The sequence below is a fragment of the Protopterus annectens genome, chromosome 7.part1 (genome assembly GCF_019279795.1).
Source record: "Protopterus annectens isolate FY-2018-M chromosome 7.part1, PAN1.0, whole genome shotgun sequence".
Lineage (NCBI taxonomy): Eukaryota > Metazoa > Chordata > Ceratodontiformes > Protopteridae > Protopterus > Protopterus annectens.
Window position 1 is genome coordinate 182,740,014 of NC_056740.1, and position 20,992 is coordinate 182,761,005.

At 38.7% G+C, this 20,992-nt stretch overlaps 1 protein-coding gene across 2 annotated transcripts in view; it reads left to right on the forward strand.

The window, feature by feature from the left end:
* Positions 1–20,992, forward strand: part of PLXND1 (plexin D1) — an 817,829-nt gene that overhangs the window by 680,743 nt on the left and 116,094 nt on the right. For both annotated transcript variants that reach the window (XM_044078628.1, XM_044078629.1), the window contains exon 25: positions 5,631–5,829. In XM_044078628.1, coding sequence (XP_043934563.1) covers positions 5,631–5,829 — 199 coding nt within the window. The remainder of the gene's footprint in view (positions 1–5,630; positions 5,830–20,992) is intronic.

The following is a 20,992-nucleotide window of genomic DNA, read 5'->3' on the forward strand; positions in this document are numbered from 1 at the left end:
AAGTAACAGTAATTTCTTTTAGGAACACAATGCCTAGCATGTTCTGTTCCCTGGTAGGTTTTTTTACAATCTGAAGCAATTGTTCCTGAACATACATTGTAAATATTTTCATTTAGTAATGTTATTGAATCAGTATTATTCCAGTCTGTGTCTGGTAAATATAATTCCCTAGCCACTATTATTCTTCCATCCTGTGTTCCATGCAAGAAATGTATGAATTCCTCTAGGTCATCAGCACTTGACTTTGGTGGTCTATATACTCCAACAATTATTGTATGTTCCAGGGTTGTCTTTATCATCACAGTTACACAGTCTATCGTATTGGTATTATCACTGAACATGTAATAATCACAGGTCTCATAACGATCTTTAATCCCTGTCATAACACATCCACCTGATTATTTGTTAGACTGTCTGTTACAGTAAAACCATTTATACCCTGACAGAACTGGCTTCTAATCATTGTTCTTTAACCACGTTTCACAAAGAACATGTGGATTCCTGTGAGGTGGTTGTATGGAAAAAGTGTGCCATGGTTGTGAAAGTGGTTAAATGAGTGAAATGTAGAATGTAGTTTTGCCCAAATTTTGCATTTGTCAAATGGAAGAGGAGGATTTTTTTGCAGGTAACTGAGTAGCACGTATTAGTAAAGCAGTGTAATGGAGATAAAGCCATAGCTGCATTTTTACCAACTAGCATTGCCCTTTGCCCTGTCCTACTTTCAGGCCTGACTTCCCATACCTTCACAGATAATACTGTAGCTTAAGTATCTGGCCCCTGCCATGTTCCCCACAAAGTTTATGTAGTAAAATAATTAGTAAGCAAGTTAGTTAAATGCCAGGATCCAGCTTGAAGAGGCATATTGTTCTGCTTAGTACAACAAGAATTTCTTTTCATGGTTCCCAACTCCAGCCATTACCCAGCAACTATACTGAGTATTTGGCAGCCTGACCTCAAGAGACTATGAAGGAAGTATCCCATATTAAATTTGCTTTCAATGAGGTAATTAAGTTTTTTTCTTTGTGCTATTGGGTTATGTATTTTGATATAAACTTTTATTATTTCTAGTTTTATATTTACTGTTCTTGTGATATTTTTGTTTGAGTAAAATAATAGTTGCTGTCACATATGCAACCTGTCACTGTGTAAAACAAATTAAAATGACAGAAAGAAAGAAAGAAAACAGAACAGTGTGATTTTCAAAAGATATGACAGAGAAATAGGGAGAACATATTAGCAGTCACAAAATGTACATCATCATCATTTTATTGGTCTCTTACTGATATCTTTGGATCTATCTTATCATTCCACTTTCGTATGTAAAATATTCCATACTCTTAGCACACTTTCTTTAGAATAGTGTTTCCTCAAGTCTGTCTTAAACATCCCCTTTCTTGCTACTACCTATAGGTTCATAATTGCACTGATAGACCATTTTAAGCCTAATGAATAACTCAAGGTCAGAATCAAACCCTGTACCTTGTGCCTATAAGGTGGGCACCTTATCCATTATGTAAGATCCACCCACCTCTATCCTCCTTTTCTCCCTCTGTCCTTCCTCTTCAACTAACCCCTTCTTTTCTAGTTTATACATATCCAGTTGCCTACATTTGTTTTAATAACAACTTTGTCTCTTCTCATCACCATTTTAGGAAATGTCTTGTATGCTTCTAGCTAGGTTAATTACTTTCCAGTGCATGGAGTTCAGAAATTAATGTAATACTCTTTAGCAGTACCCTCAAACTCAACATCTTTGGAGTTAATCATTGTTATTACCAACATTTTATTAACCCTCACCACTGCCATACCATCTGGGACTTCCACCCACCAAAGTGTATAACTACACACACACACATATATATATATATATATATATATATATATATATATACATATATATATATATATATATATAGAGAGAGAGATCCCCTTCATTTGATCCAAATTTCAAAACATTGAACCTCTGATCATCGAAGGCCAGAGGATCAAACTTTTGAAATATCAAACCTTTTTAAAAAATATCTAAAATGTGAAAACTTCTTATTTCATATTTTTGCAGGGGGGTAAGCACCCCTGCATCCCTCATACCCCCTGATACTTGAATATACCAACTCTGACATCGCACTACAGTGAAGAGAATGGTAAAGTTCCCATTCTGCACTGTACAGCGATCTCCATTCACAAGGTTTGAAGACACCCAGCTATACTAAGCTGGGTGTCTCCTACTTACCCCCAAGAAAGAACAATACTAGGCGACTTTAATATTGACTGGAAAGGTGTTAGTGCGGAAAATCCTACCTCTCATGTTAACCTCCATAGCTTTAGCCAAACTATAACTTCTACAACCAAAATTAACAAACCAAATAAAAAAGAGAGCACCTTAGACTGGATACTTATAAACAAACAAATACAATCTTATAAGGTAGGAACACTGCCAGACAATGTAAGTGATCATTTTTTGACCTATATCATAAGAGAAAAGAAGGATCTTCCCAACCTCCCCACCTTTAGGATAGCACACTCTACCAAACGCTTTAACTCTGAATTATTTCAAACTGAACTTAGTGCCTGTGACTGGAACCTACTAAAAACCCTTCCACTTGAAGAGGCTGTAAAGTATCTTAACTCTAAATTCTTATCTATCCTGGATAGGCATGCACCTAAACGGTCCATCAGAATGAAGTCCAACCCAGCCCCATGGCTTTCTAAAGAAACCAGACATCAAATTTTGCTTAGGAACAAAGCTTGGGCTAAGTGGAGAGCAAACAGAAATATCTCTATCAACTAAATTTTAGGCAGCTGAGAAATAGTACAAAAAAGTCAATACTTACAGATAAAAAGAACTACTACTGTAAACTGCAGCAAACTCACCAAAATAACCCTCAGAAGTTCTAGTCTAGTATAAATAAACTCCTTTCCCCAGGACACTCTCGAACACCCACCCCACTTGACGCAGATCCAAATACCCCCATCAAACTGCCAATACCTTTAACTCTTTCTTCACTGAGACCATACAATCTCTAGCTAATCAACTTATCCCAGACAACTCAAGCCTTCCCACCACCACACCAGGCTCACTATCTACACTCAAACTACAAGCCATCTCTACTACTCTCATCTATAAATTCATTCAAAAACTCAAGCCATGTACTCCTTCTGCTGACCAGCTACCATCACAATATCTCCAAAAAGCAGCCAAAGTAATTGCCTACCCTATATCTATCCTTATAAATAGGACAATCAAAGAGGGAACCATTCCAGATATTTGGAAAATCTCCTATATTATCCCCCTACACAAAGGTGGGAACTCAGATGACTACTCTATCAGCCAATAGCTCTCTTATCACCCTTAGCAAAAATGATGGAAAAATGCATTCATCAACAACTCTTACATCATCTATCTCAATATAACATAATAGCAAACTGCCAACATGGCTTTAGGCCATCACACAGTACCACTACTGCCCTTTTATCCTTTACAGATACTATCAATAGAAACCGCAATAAAAACATCCTCTCATCTGCACTCTTTATTGACCTCTCAAAAGCTTTTGACATGGTAAACCACACCCTCTTAATCAATATTCTTGAATCCCTTTCCTTTGACTCTCAGGCTGTTAAATGGTTCAGATCCTACCTCAGCAACAGGCAACAGGCAGGTCTCTGGGAAAATCAAATTTCATCCTTTCTGCCAGTCACCATCGGAGTCCCTCAGGGCTCTATTCTTGGACCACTTCTTTTCTCATTATTTATCAGTGACCTCCACGTAGTAATTCCTCAGGCCACCTGCATTCAATATGCAGATGATTCTCCGCTAATATGCTCAGCATACTCCCCATCAGAACTATATTCTCTTACTCAAAATGTTTTTTAACACTGTAGAAACATGGTTTACAAAATGCTGCCTCCTTCTTATTGCCAAAAAAAACAAACTCCTTCTCTTTACCCCCACTACCAAGTCCTCCCCCATAGATTTCTCAGTCTCTTCCAGTAATGGTACTATTATATTCTCTGACACTACCACTAAACTGTTAGGAATAACCATTGACAACAACCTTACATTTGATTACCATATAAATAGCACCATTAAAACAGTCAACAGAAAAATAGGCTCCTTATATAGAATAAAACCTTTCCTAACCCCAGCAGCCAGAACCAAGATTGCTCACTCACATCTAATCTCTACTCTTCTGTATGCCTCACCTATTTATACCATTCTAAAGAAACATAATCTCAAGAAACTAGCAACTTCCTACAATAACATCGCCAGATTCGCCACTGGCAATCCCTTTAGAACCCACCACTGTCTGAATCTTTGGCAACTAGACTGGCTTGAATTTCAAAACCATCTGATAATCTCCCAACTCACGATTGCCCACAAGATATTTTACCAACCTAACACCACCCCTATACTCTCCAATCTCTTAATCCCCTGTAAAAATCTGAATTCCCTACATTCTTCTAGCAAACTCCTCACTAGCATAACCAAGTCTAACAACATGGCTGGTGACTCTGTGTTTACTAACGCAGCAGGAAAAAAATGGAACCTGCTACCCAATGAACTAACTCTAATCGCATCCTTGCCTCTCTTTAAACAAAAACTCAAAAAACACCTCAAAACACACTGGTTATGCCCTTGTAGTAACCCCGACTAACCACCCTCTTCCACCACTGTTTTTTTTCCTCTTCCTAACAAACTTCCAAACATTTTAATGCTTATCCTTGTAAGCAAGGCCTGTACTGTTTAAATTGTAATTCAACATACTGCTGAAATATTTCTACTTGATGTGAAAAATTCCTTATGAATCTTACTGTGCTACATTATTATTGTTGCTTTTTCAAGTGTAAATATTTTTACTGTTGCTTTTTCAAGTGTAAGTACTTTTAGTATGTTATAATTACCTGTTGTATTTTTTTATCAATCCTTTCATTTACCATGTAATGACATTTTTATTTTTTCTATCTTGCTGGAGCTTTTCTCCCCGGGCCTCTACTGAAAATGGAAATATTTCCAGCTAGACTAGCCCGGTTAACAAATGTAAAATAAAAATAAAAAATAAATATTTTAAAACTTTGATCCTCTGGTCTTCGATGATCAGAGGGTCGATGTTTTGAAATTTCGCTCAAATGAAGGGGATCTATATATATATATATATATATATATATATATATATATATATATATTTATACACCCCTATGGAAAGGTATATTTACAAAAAATGTGTCTTAAGGAATGTCCTGGGAGGTAACATCTGTCAAGTAGGGAAGGAAATGCACAAGAACCAGAGGGTACAACTTGGTAACTGAAGCAGAGAACGCACAGTGATTTGAGGATGTTTTTTTTTTTTAAGATATAGTGTTATGGACACATGAAGCAGCTTTTCAGCAGATGTGGTGATTTGAAGGCAGTGGGAATTCAAGATTGCACATAATAGATATAAAGTTAGCTTGCATTTTATCAAGATAAATTAAAAATCGTTAAAACCCATTCATATACATTGCAAACACTCCTTACTGTTCTATCTGTGCTTATGCTTGCCATATCCATTGTCCAGTTTAATACAAATTTGTCATTGTTTTCTTGAAATGATTGGATTTACTTGGCTGAAATGTGATGTGCTTTTGTTCAGGTGTAACCTGGCATCCTTGCTCACTATCGCACTGCACGGGAAGCTAGAATACTACACTAGTATAATGAAAGACCTCCTAGTGGACCTGATAGATGCTTCTGCCTCCAAGAATCCCAAACTTATGCTGCGGAGAACAGAGTCTGTAGTGGAAAAGATGTTAACTAACTGGATGTCAATCTGCATGTACAGTTACCTCAAGGTAAGGAAGAGTCGTAATAACTGCAGAATGTCATAAATAGTAAACTCAAAAAAATTAAATGTAAATTGTGTCATAGTAGTCACTATAGAATAAAGGAAATATACAATAATGTCACCATACAGAATTAGAGCACAGGAAAATGTCAAATGTTGCATTAAAGCAATAATATCCTTTTTCAGGGGAGGGATGTTGAAGCCCAATATACTCTTCCACTTCAGATTTGTCACTGAGTACTCAAAACTGTGGAAATTGTATCACAAAAGCTGTACAACACATGCTGGTACCATATGAGCTCAAGTACTGCAAAACTGTAACACAGCTAATGGGGCTCATTAAAAACACAGGCAAATATAAATGTTTATACAATTCTGTTCTTCAGATGTCTTCCCCTACATCTCACATGTGAAGTAAGCTCCTATACACACTTCAGATTTTATTACTCTCACTTCAAGATCACTTTGCTTAGAAGAAAAAGGCAGTGCAAAGCTTGTCTTGCTCTTGCTGTGGTAGGCTGTGAGATCAGACAGCCTATAAGTAGGACACTTAAGAAAAACAGTATCTTGCTGGTATATCTATATATATCTATATATATATATATATATATATATATATATATATATATTATATATATATGTGTGTGTGTGTGTGTGTGTGTGTATATATATATATATATATATATATATATATATATATATATATGTGTGTGTGTGTGTGTGTGTGTGTGTGTGTATGTATATATATATATATATATATATGTGTGTGTGTGTGTGTGTGTGTGTGTGTGTGTGTGTGTGTGTGTGTGTGTGTGTGTGTGTGTGTGTATCTATATATATATATATATATATATATGTGTGTGTGTGTGTGTGTGTGTGTGTGTGTGTGTGGACTCAAGTACAAAGCTTTGACGTGCTGTGTGTGATAGCTGTACAAATACAATTTCATTGGTGACAAAAATCTCATGCACATCTAACTCAGATGCTGCAATCATCAGCAGTGCACTACACACAGCATGTCACCACAACCAACTGCACACAATTTTTCATAAGCTGAGATTCTCAAGACAAAGACCTAGAAAACACAACATAAGCAAGTACCCCCCAGGGACACTGTTGACCCAGTGGCCAGCTACCTCACATAGGGTAGGAAGTCACAATGGCATGGATGCTGAGTAATTAGACAGACTTCCACCAAACCAAACACTTCTGTAACAGGTGACTACATTGTAAGACATACAGATGTACCCCTTACCAGGCTGAATGTGGAAAGTGTGGTAATCAGCTGCTTGTCTGGAGCCGACATCCAACAGATCACACACATATCCTGACATCCTTAACCTACAATCCCCTGTATGAGTGTCATTGTTCCTGTGAGTGTCAGTGACTTGAAACATACCTACCTGAACTGTATGAGCTCTTGTACATATGAGCCTTGCAATCTCCCAGGATTTTTTGACAATATGAGCAAAATATAATTGACTTCTTTTATTGGCTTAATTTTTGCTGTCATTCAAATGGGGACTATTTCTCAGTATAGCAGAATATGGTTGGCAGACCACACTGCTTCACCAGAGATGGCCTGCATCTGTCTCCTCTTGATTTTTGAATATTGGCCAAGACATTGTCTACCCCCTTAGTGTCTTTTTTGATGATGTCAACCTGACATACCTACCAGCATAATGACTACAGCAAAGGAAACATGAATGTGTTACTGATCAATGGTAGGGCCTAAACAAGAAACTACACTCCCTGCAAGCCCTACTCATTCTGGAGGATACATAGTAACTGAGACATTGTTTGAAAGGTTGAAGAGCACTCCAGCTTTGCAGGACTAAAATGTCTTCCACACTTACAGACCAGGTACTGCACAGGTGGGGAAAAGGTAGGAGGCATCTCAGTCTTCATTCAGAGGAGACAAACATGAAGGCTAGTAAAGCGGCATGATGCTCTGCAGCTTCTCCAAGTCCAGGTCACTGTCAGAAAGAGTCCCTCACCATATACTGTCCTGTTATATAACTCCCCCTATAACCCAAGAAAGCCATAATGTCTATCTACACAAACTGGAGTCACTTAGTTTCAAACCCAGTACCTTCTTGCTGATGATCTTAACTCTCCAACTGTAGACTGAGAAATCTATATCACAGCCATTGCACAGGAACAGTGGTTCTGGACTTTATTAGCACAAATGCTCTGGAGCAATTAGAAAAAGTACTAACTAGGGGGAACAACATCCTTAACCTTGCCCGTACTAACATAGAGACCTCTTTCACTAACCCTTGCACATCATCTCCACTTGTTAGGACTGATCATAAAGCCATCTACTTAAAAATATAACAAGAAAGAAGGACATCTCTGCCCCTAAGGACATCTCTGCCCCTAGTACCTTTAGGATTTACTCTAAGACAAACTACCTATTATTAAGTGGTACATTGCCAAGCTTCAAATCGCCACCAAACTCAGTCACCTTTGTTGACTATGGGGAAATGTACACCACTGTATTTTACAGCATGTAAACAGCTGCATAGACACCACTGTACCCTGTAATATTAAATGTAGGGCAAACTGCAAAAACAACCCCATCCCTGTGGGACTTTAACATTAACAAGCTCTACATTAAGAGGAAAAGAATTTTGGCCAAAAGTAAGAAAGGAAACAACCAGAAGGACATGGCTATCATCATTAATTTAAATAAGCAGCTCAGGTGGTTAATTAAATGTACTAAAGCTAGGTTTGAGGCAAAAAAGCCAGCAAAGCAAAAGGCAACCACAAGACCTTTTTTAGCTATGTTTGCAATCTCAGTGGCTCTATACAGTGATGTGCTGAGCTTGATTGCAAACAATGTTACTTACACCAGTGCTGAAAATATAGCCAACCTATCATCTGATAAATGCAGCTCAGACTTTACCCCTCTCCCCCATGTCTCTCAAAAGGAATACCTGAATCTGATTCACCCCCAGCTATCACATGGGACCAAGTTCTGAAAGTGCAATCATAAGCAAAAAAATACTGCTTGAAAGGATCCTAACAATATCCCAGGATGCTTCCTAAATGGCATGAGCACAATCTAGCCACACCTCAGCATATATACAAGTTTTGCACCAAGAGAATGAAGAACAATAACAGTTATCCCCTGCATAAGGGAGGACCCCCACAGAATCTGGGAACTACAGATCCATAAGCCTGGGCAGCCTCATTTGCAAAGCCATGAAAAGACTTGTCATGGAATTGATCAATAAGGAACTGGCTTTAGGAGACACTAGACCAAGCTCAGTATGGCTTGTTTCAAAGGCAGGTCATGCTTACTAAACCTGGTGGACATTTTTATTGAATGAAGGTAAATTTGTACAAACTGCCTACCTCAACCTGGCCAAAGCTTTTGGCACAATCCCACACTCAGACATAGTAAAAAAACAATATAAACTAGGAATAAACCCCTACATTACCAGCTAAATTGCCAACTTGCTCACATGTACAGCAGAGATCAGCATAGAGAAAACTACCTCCACAATATGACCAGTCACCAGTGGAGTCCCCCAGGGATTAGTGCTGGGACCCCTCCAGTCTGGCATCTGCTTCTCAGAAGTACAGGCCAATACCAAAGATCTCTGACTTACTAAGTTTGCAGATTACTGTAAGGAAAGTATAGTTATCAAGTCAACAAAAGATTAGGCCATCCTGTAGGAAGGTTCCCCCAAGTAAATAAATGGTACCAAAATCAAGGAAATTGAATGCCAAAAAGTGCATTATTGTATCCTTTGGAAAGTTGACCCCCTCCAGGGAATTATAACATTGACAATATGCCCTAAGAGTTGACCCAGTAGTTCTGGATCTAGGCACCAATGTGGCAGTGATCTGACTTTCAAGCAACATGTCCACTGTGGTAAGGAGGTTCTTCTATATTTCACTCCATATAAACAAGATGGTTGCTTCTCATCCAGGGATGCCATTGTCCTCCACTACTCAGCCCTCATTAGACCAGTCATCAAGTATATTGCTTCTCTTGGCATGTATTTAGCTACATACATGTAATAACTGGAACACCTACAGAGATACCTTATGAAAAAGATGCAAGGTGTATACAATATGCCCTACATGGACTACCTCAAAGCCCATCTCTTACAGACTGCTAAGGAGTGACCTATGTTTAGCATACAAGGGATTCTGTGACCTAATGTTAATGGACCTACTTCACATCAGAGACCAGAACCTTTTCTGCAAACATCAAAAGGTGTGTTTGGAGTGACAGGTGCATCTCTCAGAGGTTACCACTGCTCTGAAAACGACTCCCTGTTATGTGTTCAAGAGTAACTTGGATCAATGAATCGGAAATAGGAAGTTTACTTCAGGACTACTACGTATATTACTAATGGACAGAAGCATCTCCTAAATGTTTTATCCCATGCATACGCCCCATCCCAACTATCCATAGCAGAATCTCTAAGTAATATGTAAACATATATCCATGATTATGTAAAGTTACACTAAACACCAAACAGTATAGGATAAGTACATTTTAAGCATCACATGGGTTACTTGGCTATGGTTAAAATGCCCTGCAAGGGCATATAGCCTAGTACTATCCTATGATCCTATGTGTTTTAGGATGTCTCTGAGTACTAGCTTTACCTCCAGACTGATCATCTGCCTAAGTAAAAACAAGAGGTGTTTAAAGTCAGCCCTCACAGATTATATTGTAGATTCTAGATTATATTTACACACACACTGACAAACACTGAGCAGCAAGCTCTTGATGTTACGTGAGTAGAATGTTCTGAATCACTAGATCCTCTTGTGGCTGAATGCAGAATTATCTGAATCCAGCCCTCAGGCTCTTTAACCACAAGCAAATTTGGAGTAAATTAGCAGATTCAAGTTTCTTTTTTCTTTTCTGAAATGTTCTCTGGGAAGTGCCTAGATTAGCATACATTAAAGTCCATGATAAGCACTGCTAAGTAAAGGATAAAACAAAAAAGTCCAAAGTAGCATGCATTTGAACTGTAAAAAAAGATGCTCTTGGCAGATAAGATTTGAATTTGTTTCATTAGGTCTGCCTGAACATGCTTGTTTTTTTAATACCATTAGCATTCAGTTGCTATTCTTCTAGCCTCATTAGCTATTTGCACTATTCTGCAGTTAAAGAAAATATTCACAAGGGGACTTTGTTTTTCTTCATATTAAAATCACTGTCTGAAAACTGTTACCCATTTTGTCTGCCCTTCCTTCCATTCCTTCCCTTTTTCTTTTCTTCCATTTCTGAAGCAAGACATAAAATGCTAGCATCACTTGGTCAGTAACCTACATTTCTAAAGGTTGCCTGTCAACCCTCTCTGATGGCTGATGTGCTTATTTTGTGTTAATGTCTTTACAGTGAATCACATTTCTGTGGTTCAGGGGCTGAAAGGCTTGTACCACAAAGGCAGGCCAGGAACAGGAAGTCTGTGCAACTCCATTTTTTTTTTCAAAAAGCAAACTTTACTATTGAAGCTGCTTGCTTGTATAAAACTGGCATAATGCTAGACTCTGAAGAATGAATGTCATCCCTTTCTCTTGCACTTGCAATAATATGCTTTTTACTGGGTTTCCAAATTTCATTTCCTGTTCCCGGTCATTGTACTCTCCCTTTCATTACCCTGTTTATACTAACCTTGGTTCACTGGAGCTGCATGATCCTCCCTCAAGAACACACAAGGAGTAGGTGATGTTTCCTTTACAGGAACCGTACTATTTTCTAATGAAAGTAAACACTGATGCAGATTAAAAAAAACATGGATTGTGAAAGCTGGTCACAATTAGCCTGTACAATTCCAAAAAAGAGTGAAAAGGCAGTACCAGGCCCAACCAATAGTGTCAGTCAGAGCAGCCCCAAATAATGAAGCCATCTTCTGTATCACAGAAGATGGCAGCATCTGAACCCTGACATCACTGAATTTGATGGTTTCCTGGATGATTATTACATCCTGGATTGGGTAAACGTTTTTGGAGAGTGATTCTTCTTCCATTTAACTCATTGGATAACTGTCATTTCAGATGCATGGGTGTATCAGCTTATGGTATTGGGTTATACCAGTGGCCTGGTAGCCATCCATCCAAACCACCTGACTTGTTTCTCTCTTTTATGGGCAGATTAAGCTCTTGCAGCAAAAGATATAGAGCCTAATACTCAAAAGTACCCAAAGGCTAGTTACACATGGGACACTTCACTCTGTTTTTTTTTTTTGTCTCCCAAAATAACTGAAGATTGTAACTCTGACATGGATCTGAAAAGTCTAAAAAATGTCTGTTTGTAAAAGAATTTTAAGATGCTCACACTACAGTCATTAGTTTCTATTCTTAACAGTGGTAGGTGGTTCTGCATTGAAGATGTACAAGATATCCACCTACCAACTTGATTCATTCTTTCCACAGGACATTTCTTAGGTTCAGAGAGGGGCAGGAAAACAATCACATGTTGGCACTGTTTTTGGATTCTCATATGTAAAATGCATCTTTGCAAAAATACTTAAGCCCTGAAGCAGCTACCCTTTATAGAAGGGGAAAGCATGTCTCTCCCTTCCCTGAAGTGTTTACAGTAATATCTATTTGTATTATGGCTTTCAGCATAGACCATGAACTTGGTTTACAAATCAGTATGGACAGGCCCAGTTTGCTTAAAAAGACTGCTGCTTAGGGAAATTATTCCTACTGAAAGACAGAAATTTCTTCCTTGTAAGTCACATGTCCAGTGTTACTATAACCATGACAGCTGTCATCCACTGAAGCCCTAAAGACTGTCTTACCTATGGTAGTTATTGCAATGACAGTATCTAGACCTCATATGAGGCTCACACAGTGGGTCAGACTAAAGTGGAACCAACATGTGGATACCCTAGTCAGTTTTGTCTGCATTCTTGAGTGTCTTAGGAAAGACACAAATTAGTGGCTTGACTATTTAAATCTAGAGAAGAGTCATTCCTTCCTTCCTTCCTTCCTTCCTTCATTCAGGGACAACTAGTCAAGACACTGACTACTGATGCATCCATGCTAATTTGGGGTAAACATTTTGGGGGTTAGTGAACACAGTATGTCTGATCATCAGATAAACATGATCCAAACAAGCATCCTGGATCTCAGGGCACTTCACAAGGCTTAACAATTCATTTCTTACAAAGAAGGCTGCCCCTGATCCACACAGATAACATAGGTTCATAGGTAGGGAATAGGCTATCGGTCCAAGGGCTTACGCAAGCTTAGCCAGCAAGGTTCCATAGCTTACACCACCCAAGAAAGTTATTTTCCTGTGCTGCTGTCCAGCAGAGACACAGAAGTGATACCCGGGGTGTATTTTCTATTTCCCATCCACTCATCAAGATTTTTCCTTGAAGAGTGCTAATGAAGAACTTTGCTTGACATAGATGGGTAGCTTGTTCCAGAGTATAGGAAGTCTCTGGGACAGGAATCTATCCCTCCAGCATGTCCTGTTTATTGTGGTGACAAGGTTTAGGTCCCTAGAGCGTGTAGCTCGGAAGGATTGGGATTTCTTTAGGTGTAGCATGTCCAACAGCTCTGTGTTTGACATAGCTTTATATGTTAGGCAGAGATCACCTCAGAGTAGACAATATGCTACGGAGTAAAGCTGGAGTTTTTTGAGGAGGTCAGTGTAGGGCATTTGTTTGAGGCCAGTAATCCTCTTTGTGAGGTACTTCTGTGGCCTTTCCAGCTGCTGCAGATGTCTTGTGAGGTACATTCCAAAAGGGGCATTGTACTCTATAATGGGTCTTATGAGTGATGAGGAGAGGGGAAAAATGATCTCTTTTTTTCTGGATGAAAACCCTTTTATGATGAGGTGTGCCACATAGAAGGACTTTGTGACTACTATTAGGGATTTTCCAGCAAGGCCGCATATGATCATACCTGTTATGGAATAAGGCCATACGTTATTAGGAAATGGCCACTCAGAACAACCTCACCTGGTTTCATCAGATCCATTGGATCAGCAACATCTCAGTATACATTTTAAGCAAGAAAAGGAAAGGAAAGAGACAAGCAGAACATATTAAATTGTGGTTTCACAGAAATACCTGATATGTGGAATACACTGGATGTGAGCTGTCAAAGTTCGGTTCTCCTGAGCCAGTTCCAAGAGCTGTTTTTTTTCTGATATAGTGCTCCTATGATGATAAGGGAAATTCTCCATTTCCCCTCATTCAAAGTTCAGATATGGTAAGTACAGACCTACATGGGCCCATACAAAACTGCTTTTTCCTACTGCATCATTTGTCGGTCGCTGTTTCATAACCACTTCTCCTTCTCCAGCACTTTAAATATCAGGACTCTAAGGTTGCATGCAAGAAGTCATAGTATGGTCTGGCACGTCAGAGGGTATTTCAACTACTGTACATTTTATGACAAGGAAACAACATACCAGATCCACATATTTATCAAAGTGGAATAGATTTGTTATTTAGATTAAATCCCTTTAAAGGCAAAGTGAATTAGTCATGCACTTTGCATTATCATTGTATGTGACAGATTTCAGATATTTGTCTGTTAAAGTTCACCCCTTCCAGGTACTTTGGCCATTCAGGAACCCATTGCAAACTAAGTAGCAATACAAACAAATATAGTCCATATGTCCTTGAGGGGAACCTTGCACATCAGATTACCTATTAAAGATGTTTTTACCAAGATGAACTGGAAATTTATGGTGGAGACTTTTATGCTCCCCTGTGAGAACCTAATACTTTAACATGACTGTATATCTATCTATCTATCTATGTGTATATATATATATATATATATATATATATATATATATATATATATATATATATCCCCACACACACACACACACATATATATATATATATATATATATACATATACATATATATATAAAAAAGTTCAGTTTGTCTACAAAGTGAATAGCTTTGAATACAGTCGAGTGATCCATTCCTCAAATGTTGAAGATACTGAAAAAGAAAGATGGAATGCACATGGGTAAGGTAAGTTAGGTTTTGAAATACTAATGGCGAAACCCATGTTTTCACAATTGCATATGTGTTAGGATTAGAGGGGACAGGTTTAGTGTTGTGGCTGTGTGTGTGTGTGTGTGTGTGTGTGTGTGTGTGTGTGTGTGTGTGTGTGTGTGTGTGTGTGTGTGTGCATGTATCTCTCTGAGTGTCTTGTTTAATGCTGTGTTACTGAAAGGGTTTTCTTAGGTAACATACAGAGTTAGGGTTCATCCCCCTCCACTACCTTACTAATGCATGCTAAGTCTAACCTTGTTTCTGCCTCTAACATTAACCCTGCAGCGTACCTCAGAAAAACTTTCTGTAAGACTACCACTGTTCAGACAAATTGAGTCTTAATGTGTGGTTGCAATTTATTGACTGGATCATAAAAGAAAACTGTTTGATACCTTTAGCATTTTTTAATTATTCAGTTTTTCAGTATATTGATTTTTCAGAATGTCAGCATTGATCACCTGTGGTTTGATGGTACATGTGCATTTTGATAAATCAACACACACACACACACACACACACACACACACAAAACATAGTACATTTCTTGGAAAGCATTACTTTTAGTATCTGGCACATTAACCAAACCTGCAATGGTTTCATCTCATAGTTGTATACCATTTTTAGATGACCAGTAGAGACTAATTCAAAAGGCATTAGGTCCTGCTGACGTACAGTGTGTTGAAGAAAGGGTATGCAGGTTATTAGTTGGGTTATAATTTCATTTCTTCAAAAGCATCTCAGCCAGCAAGTCTGAATACCCACCTGCCTGAATCCATTGTGAGAAGGTTGCCATTTAGTCTTCCTCCTTCACCATCAGAGCGGAAGTTTCCAGAGGGTAACCCGTAAGGAGTGCTAAGAAGACTCTGTGTTATGTTAAGTAGAGCACCCCCTAATGTAGAGATGTTTAAATAGCATGAAGACCTACTTGCTGAGATGCTCAAGACGATTTGGAGTTAAGGTACATATATTATTATTTTTCCCCTTTTCTCCTTAACAACTTGTTAAGCAGTCTTTTCCCTTCACTTCCTTTTAACATAATTTTTCCTTTAATAAGGCTGAGGTTTGATGGGTTCAGTGCCATGTAAGGCTGCCACATAAGGTGCTATGTCCTTGTCAAATCATGGCATTCATTTAAAATGTTATTTGTTAGACCCTCATTTCTTTCTTCCTCTCAAAATTAGTAGCATTTATTCATGTCGTCTGCCAGTTTGCACAAAGGATTAAGGTTATGAGCTACTAACTATCTGCTTTCTGTGGTCCAGTGTTTGAATCCATCAGCCTCCATACACCTACTGTGTGTCTCTGAGCAAATCACTTAATTAGACAGTGATCCCAGGTAACCCCTGAATATAGACCCTTATGCTCAGTGAGCTTATCCAGTAAGTAAGCAAGCAAGTAAGCAGGTGAGTAAGCAACTATCTAAATAGATAAGTAAGTGAGTAAATAAAGCACTCCATCAGTGGAGGAGGTGTCACTATATTCTTAAAAAAAAAATCTCATGTCCAGAATCATTAGACATTTAACAACTTGGAACACCTCCATGTCCAGCCCACTATAAATAAAACCCTTTATCCCATCATAGCTAACTAAAGAACCTACTCTATGTCCCCCTTGGCCCATACCTGCTACCTGACCGGTATGGGCTAGTATGGAGTCCCTATATGTTAAGCCAAGCACCATTCTCTTAGGAGACATCAACTATCCTACCATCATCTGGGAGACTTACATATCCTCATACATGTATGTCCAGAGATTTCTAGACTTCATAAATGCAAACTCCCTGGACCACTTAGTCTACACCCCAAGAGAGGAGATGAAATCCTGGCATTACTCCATACCAATATGAGGCAGCTGTGTGCCCCACCTGTCATAACCTTCTGTGACAAAGGAGGTACTGCCAGCACAACTAGCTGGAATTCTGTAAATATTTAATTATATGTCATTTGTGAATATTAACATGATTTATATAGAAGTGTAACAAAAGAAAATACTGCCAGCCCAGCTATCTGGAAATTTGTACATAATTATATGCCATTAGAACTGTGTGCCAGGTGTATATCAAACTGCTAATACAGAAGTGTGGGTTGAAAAGGTTTTTGCAAAGTGCTTAAAATGTAACCACAGCATGCCCTAATGGATTTGAACAGAAATGTACCTGCACTATTGTAACTGTTTAAATGTGTATATTTTAACAGTAGCAACTGGGACACAGGAGGTTAGCTTCAGAAAAATAGCTGGAATTAAATCACTTTATGGCCACACAGTAAAAATATGTTATCTTCCAGTTTCAGTGCAGCAGAAGACAGAATACATAATGTCTGTACTAGAGAAGTTTTCTGTATTGTTTTGGAAGTGTTTTATTGTTTTATGACTTTCAGGATCTGCAAAGATCTGAAGGAAACCCCTCGTGTATGTATTTTCACAGGTAGATGCTAAATACTGATAGCTTCCAGCAGTGGGGGTTTTACCTGGGATAGAGTCATATGACAAGAAATTATGTCATTCTGCAAACTATCCCAACAGTAATATTTAAGATATTAATTTAAGAACTCTCTGAGAAAGACTCTGCATTCTGTATTCTGTCTTTTACCTGACATCAGCAGCTAGAGGATCAATTCAACACATCTGCCTTGCTGCTCTAATTAAGTAAGTGTACTAGGGTATAGTAATTCAGGAATATTCAGTAAGTCAGGAATATAGCAAAGCTTGGCTTAGATATTTTAATTTATTTATTTGAGACTGTCCTGCAATGCTGTTTTAAATATGTCCTGTGATTTGGAACTCTGATGTCGCTGTAAATATATATTTAGTATTGTCTTGTTCTTTTAATATTTATTATTAAACATATTTAAACCTTTCATTATGGCTGATCTTTGTGAGACGTATTTAAGTTCTGAGAGTACTTGCATATTTATTTGGTGACACTGTGTAAGCCACTCCTAATAACCTTGCTCTTGGTCAAACTACAATTTTTATTGATAGTAACATTACACAGTAAGATTGGACACCCTTTTTTAAGGGCCTTAAATTAGCTAATAAGGAGCTGGCTGGTGGCAGTAATACCTACCTTATAGTCTGGGCAGAAGGGAGCATAGCTACTAAACCTGTGCCAGCCTTTACCAGGTGAGTGTGTGTGTGTGTGCATGCGTGCGTGCGTGCGTGTGCGTGCGTGTGTGTGTGTGTGTATGTGTGTGTGTGTGTGTGTGTGTGTGTGTGTGTGTGTGTGTGTGTGTGTGTGTGTGTGTGTGTGTGTGTGTGTAAAACAAATCTCCAAGAGTGCGTGTGTGTCAGCTACTTGGGCAGGGGAGGGAGTATTGCAGGTCTTGGCTTGGCCACTCAGCTGAGATCTCAACTCTGCAGCTGTGCCAGAAGGGAGTCTTATTGGGGAACTGAAGATAGATGGAGAAACCAGCCCCAGACTAACTATGGTCTCTGTGTGCTCTTAAGGGAAATTGCACTTGATGTAGAAAGCTGCATCTGGAAATACTGTGTGTGCACCTGTCATTCTCCCAGTGTACGTCCCCACTGTTACCGGTAGTGAGGATTGAGGCTCATTGATTACAAGGCCAGTGGTGGGGCATTACACATTCTTCCTGTTCAAACTGGACCACAAGTCAGCCAGATTCAGACTGAAGACAGAAGCATCCTCTAAGTCTATGCAAAGGCTAATCTACTAAAACTGAGTGATGACCTGATGAAATTCAAAAGCCCCTTCCACCTTGATGGCCCCACTGCTTATGTGGAATCCTTTACTGCCATGTTCTATGCATATGCAGATACTTACATGTGTCCTCTTCAGAAAGAAATACAGTGCAAAATTCAAAATTAAACCCCTGTAATGTAACTCTTATATAAATAAGTTGTAAAACAAAAGAATGAAAAAAGTATCTGCATACAAAAACAAATCTAAATCTATGGAAGCCAAAGCTGGTCTTATTAAACTAAACAAGGAATTCCAAATACTGATCAATTCAACCAAAGCTAGATATAAGATAAAAGTAGTCACCCAGGTGAAAAGCAGCTACAAAGCCTTCTTTCACTATGTTATCATTAACGATGCCCAGCATCACACAGAGCTAATAGTAAATGATATCACATACTCAGAACCAGAGGACATTGACAATCTACTAGCAGACACATTCAGCTTCAACTTCACCCCGTCTCCCCTTCAATACACCTAGATCAAATACCCTCATCTACCCCCTTCCCATCAAATATCCTAAGAACAAGTTCTCAAGGCAGTATCCAAGGCCAAGAACACTATGTCTATGGGACCAGATAGCATTCCAGGCTGTCTTCTGGCTAGTGAAATGTGAACTGTTCGACCTCCTGCAGAGGCTCTTCAACATTGGTCTTAAAGCAGGTTTTGTGCCAAGTAAAAGGAGGACAACAACAGTCATTCCTTTGCACAAAGGTGGAGCTATAACAGACCTGGGTAATTTACAGACCCATAGGCTTGAGCAGCCGCATCTTCAAGGCAATGGAAGGGATCATTACAGAACTAATGAACAGGGACATAGGTAAACTAGAGACTCTCAACCCAACTCAGTTCAGATTCTTCAGGGGCATTTCCTACTTACTTAACCTAGTTAGTTTCTTGGAAAAAAATCACAGAGACAATGAACAAGGGTAAATCAGAGCACACTCCCTCTCTGGCACTTGCAAAGATATTCAGCACCACGCCACCTTTATGCAATATAGATAAACCCTCCCATCTAAAGGTTTACCAGTATATAACTCACTGAATAGTAAATTGGCTTGTAAATACAACCCAGGAAGTAAGGGTGAGTGGTCTACCTCCTTCAAAAGACCTACGGCCACTTCTCTTTGGCATTTAGTTCTCAGAGGTCAAAGCTAACGTTAAGGGATTGTGGCTGACCAAGTTTGCACAAGAGTGTAAACTTGGTGCCATTATAAACTCCCCAGAGGACACTGTGATCCTACAAGATGGCCTGTCCCAAACAGATAGTGCCAAAATCATGGACTGAGATTGAATGCCAAGAAGTGTATAGTTGTATTCTTCAGCAAGTGAGTCCCTTAGTAACTACTGCACTGACAACACTCCCAGGAAACTGATTCAGTAGTTAGAGGTCTGGGAACTTACATTGACAATGAACTGGTCTTTGATCAACACGTGTACACTATTGTAAGGAAGCACCTTTTCATTGCACGGCTTATATTAAAGGGTGTGGTGTTCAGATCCAGAATGTAATTTTGTCTCTATACTTGTCACTCATTAAGCCAATCATTGAGTATAATGCCTATTTCGATATGTACCTTTCCAAATGTCTGTCTCAGATGGAATGAACACAATACTTCCTCACTAAAAAAAATCAAGGGTCTAAATCAATAAAAGTATGCAGACCATCTTAAAGCCTTGTCTCAGCATCATACAGGCTACTAAGAGGCAACCTCTGCTTCATGTATAAAGCCTCAAGAGATCCTGTTCTATCAGACATAGTACACATTCAGAAGTCCAGTGGTATCAGAAACACCCACTCATGGGAACTCAATCTCAACTGCAAGACTAACAGAACATACTAGTAAGATAGGTATGTATCACAGAATATACCACTTCTATGGAGACAGCTTCCCCTTTACAAAAAGCAGAGTAAGTACTTGTCTTACTGTACTTACATGTGACAACTGGAAGGGTAGCCACAAATTCACACCTGGTTTAGAACCACTGGCCCTCATGGACTGGGAAAATATGTAAGTAACTAAGATGTACTTGTACATTCCATCTTTATAGGGTTATATTACAAAATATAAGGGCTAATAGTTACCATGAGAATGCAGAGCTATACTTTTTAAGATCCTCACAGACCAAAAGCCTAGTATTTATGAACCTATAAAATGTGTACAAATGGCTTGAGATATTAACAATACTCATGCAAAGAAAACTGGCAATTAACAAAGAAGCTGTACAATTACAACAGGTATTGTACAAAGTACAACTATTTTTGCTTTATTACTGTACTGTATCACATTTTTAATATACACTGGCAGCAGTATTCACTTACCACTAATTCCTTGTGGTGCATACCATGGAATATCAGGATTTCAGAATATCTACGCTATCCAGAGACAAAAAGCAAAACTACCTTTTAAGTTTGTTTACAACAGTATCTGTAAGAAAAGTTACATTATTCAAAGCTGTAC